Source organism: Protobothrops mucrosquamatus, unplaced genomic scaffold, assembly GCF_001527695.2.
Source record: "Protobothrops mucrosquamatus isolate PMUCROS unplaced genomic scaffold, P.Mucros_1.0 scaffold1085, whole genome shotgun sequence".
Lineage (NCBI taxonomy): Eukaryota > Metazoa > Chordata > Lepidosauria > Squamata > Viperidae > Protobothrops > Protobothrops mucrosquamatus.
This window is the reverse complement of record NW_015387312.1, coordinates 173,284-180,709: the sequence shown is the minus strand read 5'-3', so window position 1 is coordinate 180,709 and position 7,426 is coordinate 173,284. Positions and strand designations below refer to the sequence as shown.

Genomic DNA, 7,426 nt, shown 5'->3' with positions numbered 1-7,426 from the left:
CACCCCCCCCTTGATTATGCTAATGTACGAATAAAAGGGAGGCACGGAGAGGCTTGAGGGTCTTTGCCTGCCATCTCACCTGAAGAAGCATGTTGCCCGTGTGTTTCCTGATCTAAAGCGAGGCCCGTTGGTTTAGGCCAACGTACATCACCACCGTCCTGCAGGGAGCGGGACCCCGGGATTTTGCGATCCCACACAACTACCTCAAAAGTTTGCTGTGTGAACCACAGTAAAGTTGGATATACATTCCTTAGTCCACTAATTCTCAAATTTCTGATCACTGGTCCAAAGTGGGTGGGAGCATTTTTTATTATATTCTCAATTATTTTTATATTTATTGTTATATTTATTATTTTATATTTATTATTTAATGTTTCTTGAATTTTATTTCATTGTTCCCTTGGGGCTGGGATGATAGCATAATTCCCAATCTTCCCTGTATAAAAAAAATGCAAATTATTTGCCAATTGTAATTACCTCAGAGCAGGAAAATACAGCCATACCTTGAGTACAGAGTGCTAAATTTTATCTGATTGAAGGATCAGAAAGCAGGCTGTACCATTAAACTCATGTCTCATCCCCAAATCATTTATCCAGAATAATAAAAATACCTTAAAATACATACCTGCTTAAAATATTTGGGCCACACAATTAAATCTTCATGAATCACAAATTTGTTTCTGTCAAGTGCTGTGGTACCCACCCTTCCAATTTTCACTTTATGGTAGGAATTGTTTGGAAACATGACCACATTTGTAATGTCAAATCCAGAAAGCACTTCTCCTTGATGGCTGATGGACACAGTTTCTCCAAGTGAATTATTGAATGAAAGGCCTTGGAGAAAGGAGTGAAACTAAGTAAAAAGAAGAGGGGGGAAAAATAAGGGGAAGCACAAACTGTATTACATAAAGATTTCCTGAAATTTATATCTGTAGAAATGAAAATGGCTTTACTTAATTCCCACCGATTTATGTCAAGCTGTTTTAAGTATGACTATCACTTAACTGTGACACACTGCACAACTCTTAATTATGGGCTTCCAGAGCAGAGAGAAAACTGGGGCATCTGTGATCATACTGACATCATTGTGATAGTGGACATCTGCAATCCAAAAAACTAGATTCAAAAGCAAAATAACTTATGTCATGGCTTAACATCTCTTCCGGAGCTGGATTCTATCAAAGGCCAATAATTGAAGACTCTACATGGAGATTGGGAAGGCAGTATTTTTGTTATTTTATCATTCTAGAAAGAGTGCAGAGAATAATAATAATAATAATAATAATAATAATAATAATAATAATAATAATAATAATAATAATGATTGATGATGATGATGATGATGATGATGATGATGATGATGATGATGATGATGATGATGATGATGATGATGATGATGATGATGATGATGGAAGGGACCTTGGAGGTCATCGAGTCCAACCCCCTGCTCAGGCAGGAACTCTACACCATTTCAGACAAATGGCTGTCCAGTCTCTTCTTAAAAACTTCCAGTTTTGGAGCATTCACCACTTCTGGAGGCAGGTTGTTCCACTGGTTAATTGTTCTAACTGTCACGAAGTTTCTCCTTACTTCTAGGTTGCTTCTCTCCTTCATCAGTTTCCATCCGTTGCTTCTTGTCCTGCCTTCAGGCGCTTTGGAGAATAGCTTGACTCCCTCTTCTTTGTGGCAGCCTCTGAGATATTGGAACACTGCTATCATGTCCCCCCTCATCCTTCTCTTTGTTAAACTAGCAACAAAGATGATTAGGGAGCTGGAGGCTAAAACATTTGAAGAATGTTTGCAGGAATTGGGTATGTCTAGTTTAATAAAAGCAGTGTTCTAATATTTGAGAGGCTGCCACAAAAAGAGAGTCAAACTATTCTCCAAAGCACTTGAAGGCAGGACAAGAAGGAATGGATGAAAACTAATCAAGGAGAGAACCAACCTAGAACTAAGGAGAAATTTTTTGACCGGGGAACAAATAATTAGTGGAACAATTTGCCTCCAGAAGTGATGGGTGCTCCATCACTGGAGGTTTTGAAGAAGACAGCCATTTGACTGAAATGGTATAGGGTCTTCTGCTTGAATGGGGTTCTGAAAGGGACATCCAAGTTCCCTTTCTATTCTGTTATTCCATTATTCTATTTCAACCAACCTATCGGATGTATCTTTTGGCAGTAGAAACTGTAATTTTCTCTTATTCAAAGTAGAGAAAGAAATGTGGACTTATAGAAATAGAAAACTACTTGTGGTTCACTGAGATATAAACCCACAATCTCTTTGGGGTGACAGTCCTTCAACTTCTGGTAGACTGTCATCATGTCTCCTGTTAGCTTCAACCACTCTACAGAAGTGAAGAAGTCAGTTTCCACAGGACTTGTATATTTCACTACCTCCTCAATAAATTGAGATTGAATAAAAAAATGTGGTATACCTTTACTAAACTACTCCTGGAAATATAGGGCTTTTATTCACCAGTTATTACCTTCCATGTCTGTGGATCTTCAAGTTCAACGCTTCTACTCTCTGTTACTCTTTTGTATTTAGACCCAAGTAAGTTCATGCGAAGAACCGTGTGTGCTACAGCACACGCTGCATTGTAGATACTGTAGCTGTGGCCGGTCATTTCAAATAAATTTGCAGGAAGTTTTTTTAGATTTTCCCTCCCAGTACATGCTTCACCATTTTCCGCCTGTTTATTGCTCTCTGAAAACAAACAATCAAAGGCTTGCTCCCAGAATTCTTTCAGCAAGCTATCTCGTTGGGTCTGGAATGGTTTGATGGCCCCAAGGAATTCATTGAATCCTGGCAGTTGATTGGAATGAATATCAAAGGAAATTGCTCCATCAAACAATTGCAGATCTGAGGGTCGATGAAAGCTTGTTAACATTAAATCCATTTGAGCTGTCAAAATCCATATTTTTCCCACTCCTTTCCAACTGTCGTAATATTTAAGGAACAATAACAAAAACATCAGGGTGGTGCTGTCCCCATAGAAGATGAATGTATTGATATCGGTATGGGACAAATAATGACATACCTTATACACTATAACATTTTGAAACATAGAAAAATATACTTGTTTGGGTATTCTCTCCACAAAGGCAGAACAGATCCTGTTCTCAAAAAGAAGTGGGTCCAGGGCTTGGAGGAAATTGTCTCCGCTGTCATCATCCATAATTAAAAGACCAATCCATGTCCATCCAAAGTGCTTCAGCAAATGGATAATCCCCACAATCTGAAGGCTTTCATTGGGAGCCATGCGGTAAAAGGAAGCAGCCATCTTTGTCCCATGCTTCTTTGGAGCAAAAGAGCCATAGGCGAGCTAAAATAAAATGTACACTTGGTTCTTATGATTGATATGCCTCAACTAACCTGAGAAATGTATTTTCTTCAACAACCCACAGAAGGTCTTTTCTTGCATGAGCTTCCATTCCCAATTGTATCTGAATCTTGCACCATTATGATTGCTATCGACTAAATGGTAAATAAATGGAATGCGATTTATTTTTCTCAATTCAATTTAAATCCTGCTTTCCCTTCAGGCACACAAGAGGACATATGCAACTCTCTAAGCAGCCCTGTCAATTTGGCTGAGAGAATTTGATGGACATAGTCTCAGCCAAGTCGCAACTAGACGAGCAGCTTAAGTTCTCAACTTCTGTCCTCTATTTCCAATGTGATGCATCAGATAGGGCTTAAATCCAACTCCTAAACTTTATCAGGCTCTTTACTGCATCATTAAAGCATAATCTAAGCCCTATTTAGAAAAGAATTGTTCCCCGTTCTCTTCAATTTTGCCAGATGGATGGGTTTTCCTACATATCTTACCTGAGGGACTTTATAAAGACTTATGATATCTGACATGAAGAATGAGATATCAGCACCAAATCCTCCAATAATGGCCACAATGGGATTCTCCTTGGTATCACACCTGTAGTTGACAACCAACCGATCGGATCGGAAGAGCAGTTCCAAAGTGGAACGGTAAGTCAGCCGGGCATCAAAATAGTTGTCAGAGATGAAAAATCCCAGAGTAACGTTAGACAAGAGTCTTGTGTTTGAGTTGATTTGTTCCACAGCAAATGCCAAATTCAAGGAATGCTGAAACAATTTTAAAATGGCTCTGAAAACATAATTTAGAAATAAGTGATATGCAGAGGGGCTGATGAAAGCAGAATGTGTTCAATGAGGCAACATTAACAATAGAAATAATGTGATAGCAACACCAGTGAGGAATATTTGGTGTAGCACGAAACAAAGGTCTGTATCTTTGGACTCACTTGTTGGAAAATATGTGCAATTTATTGGTACTAGAACACAGGCTGATTTTATTTTATTTTATTATTTATTTTATTATTTTTTATCATTAATGCTAAATCCTGTTAAAGCCTGATTGAATTATTGGAGTTCATTGTTACAGGGTGTTCTGTGATCCTGCTGAATCTGACCACTTGTTTCTCCTTCTCCTCGTATAATATTCATCATATTGGTTTCCTGTTATTGCAGTTCTTATAAGTAATAAGATCTCACCTATGCTAATGCTTTAATGATCATCTGTGATAAATCAGACAAACCCACTTGCCTTAGGTTGGCCATGCTGCTCAAAGTTTCTTCTGCTTAAGGAGAAACCTTCAAATCTCAGTTGCCCCAATGTGGATTTAGGATATTTTGATTCCAAGATTTGATGCTACAATAGATTTCTATCAAAAATATTTCAGAGCTGTAGACTAGACTGTTCTCAATTAAAGCTGTGCTGGGCAACTTTCACCTGACATCTTTCTTAAGGGGGTGGGATTGACCTTTTTTGGTTCTATTAACAATCACAAAACATCTGGAGGATATCAAAAGCTTTTTTAAAAAAATACTGTATTATTTTCATCATTAAACAAGAAGAGATGGATGGGAATCAGATTGTGCATTTTATAAGCCTGCATAGATTTTCCAAGACGAAAGTAGACATCTGCAGATTCTTACAGAGAGCAAAGATGATTCCTTTGGAGTAGGAAATTGGCAGATGGGGACACTGAGACCCTTATAAGCATGGTAGAATTTGAATACAAGGAAGGAAGTGAAGGTTCAATGGAGAAGGTGTGGTCAACCACTATCCAAAAGACCCAATTCTTTACTTGCAATATTGTCTGAAGCGTTTAAGTGTTTTTGGAAATTTTATGCAAAGACTGATTCAGCAGCCAGCCAATCATTATCATATCCCAACAATATACACAATGACTCTAACAACCTGGATCATATTCATCAAAAAAGACCATTGTGAAGTAACTATTGTATTACTGTAGTTAACTTGATCCACAAAAACATATCCAATAATACAATTAGGGGTTTTTAAGATTCCAAAAGATTCTTTGAGGCTGGTTTACCAAGTATCAGAGCAATGATCCAGACAATTGGGGGGAGGGGTTGGATCCAAAGACAATAAGCACACCATAAACAAAGGGATTTTAAGTTCCCCCCACTCCCAAGCTTGACTACTCCAGGATGAGAATCAAAAGTCTGAGACCTTCACATCAACAGAAGCTTTGAATCTACGTGAAAATCTCCCCCCCCATCTTTAGTAAGAGTAGAAAAGAAGGAGGCTAGGTGAACCTCTAGGTTTTTGTTAATATGAAGGAGAAATCAAAATATGTCCATAACTCCTCACAATAATAATGCTCTTCTCACATTGCTACTAGTGAGGCTGAAACGTTGGCTATGCTTTGGAAACTTTGATTAGAAATAATACTGATTATAAGTTGGTGTGAAGTGTTACAATTTACTCTGCTTAATTTAGAAAAACAGGAAGAGAATTACTTACAGAGGGGGCATAAATGACTTCTGTGAAGGATGTTCCTTAAAGGAATGTTCCTCAAGCACATATATAACCTGAGCTGTGATCCCACCAATGAGGAGGTTTCCTGGCTTATACCATTCATGAAGGAGATGAGAAGGATCACTTCTGGGGCAAGTTGTGGCATCTATTTGGCACTTCATGCCAACCATCAACCACAATATGATCACTTCCCTCAACATTTTCTCTAGAGGAGCCTTATTACTTACTGTCTAGAACCCCACCACTGCAAATGGAGAGACTATTTCCCATCTACTACAAAATCTAGTAACACATCCAGTTAACACGCATAATTATATCAGTTCTGCCATTTCGTTGGTTGAAATCAACATGGTTTGCAGAACATATCCTGCTGGACAAGCACATTCTAGTGAATGGAACTCACTACCAGAGTCCAAAGGGACAAGAATCTGCCTGCCTCTTTTTCCTCAACTGCAGATGTGAATGGTTTTATAACCTCTTTCAGACTGACTTTTGAATTGTGTCTCAGTATTTTGTGGAAAACTATTGGAGCTGTGTAATGAAACATCAATAATAGTCATTTAGCTTAATTGCCCATAAATAGTCACCTCTTCCAAATGGAACCTCCTGGGTTTGGAGAGTTATTATTCCGTTTCCCTCTCTTTAGTGGTTTAAGGCGATACCTCAGAAAAGAATTATGCATTATTTCTATAAAATTAATCATTACCCATGAGATTCTTTCCAAACCGAATACTTATGGCTGAAATCTCTACTTGCTCCAAAGATATCTCTGTAGACCACTACTAAGCACAACAAACTTCAAAGAATCACTGAGGGAGATTTTTTATGAATCCCTTATTCGTTTGAAAAAAAATATTTATATGACGTGCAAAATAAGCCCATAGATGATATATTGCTTATTTTGGTTGACCCTTTACTTAGGTGTGTGGTTTTTTTGGGGGGGGGGAAATCCTACCCCAATTTTCCTCCAAGGACTTGAAGGGCTTTTATAATAGAATAAAGCTGGAAGGGACCTTGGAGGTCTTCTACTCCAGCCCCCTGCTCAAGCAGGAGAACCTATATCATCTCAGACAAGTGGCTGTCTAATCTCTTCTTAAAACTCTCCAGTGATGGAGCGCCCACAATTTCTGAAGGCAACCTGTTCCACTGGTTAATTGTCCTCACTGTCAGGAAGTTTCTCCTTAATTCCAGGTTGCTTCTCTCTTTGATCAGTTTCCAACCATTGTTCCTTGTCCTGCCCTCTGGTGCTTTGGAGAATAATTTGACCTCCTCTTCTTTGTGGTAACCCCTCAGATACTGGAATACTGCTGTCATGTCTGCCCTATTTCTTCTTTTCTTTAGACTAGCCAAACCCAAGTCCTTCAGCCATTCTTCGTATGTTTTAGTCTTCAGGCCTTGGATCATCTTAGCTGGTTTTCTCTGAACTTTTTCCAAGGTCTTAACATCTTTTTTGTAGTATGGTGACCAAAATTGGTTGCAGTATTCCAAATGTGGTCTCACTAGGGTTTTATAAAACGGTACTAATACTTTGTGTGATCTTTATTCTATGCCTCTGTTTATACAACCCAGGATTGTATTAGCTTTTTTGGCTGCTGCTGC

General features: G+C 38.5%; 1 protein-coding gene across 1 annotated transcript in view; it reads right to left on the bottom strand.

The window, feature by feature from the left end:
- The window catches only part of LOC114922842 (vomeronasal type-2 receptor 26-like), a 10,817-nt gene extending 4,829 nt beyond the window's left edge, over positions 1-5,988 (bottom strand). Inside the window, exons 1-5 of the mRNA XM_029284901.1 lie at positions 5,813-5,988; positions 3,832-4,126; positions 2,486-3,325; positions 2,247-2,393; positions 626-853 (exon numbers count right to left, since the gene is read on the bottom strand). Of these exons, the coding sequence (XP_029140734.1) occupies positions 626-853; positions 2,247-2,393; positions 2,486-3,325; positions 3,832-4,126; positions 5,813-5,988 (1,686 nt within the window). The remainder of the gene's footprint in view (positions 1-625; positions 854-2,246; positions 2,394-2,485; positions 3,326-3,831; positions 4,127-5,812) is intronic.
- Between the last annotated feature and the right edge of the window lie 1,438 nt (positions 5,989-7,426).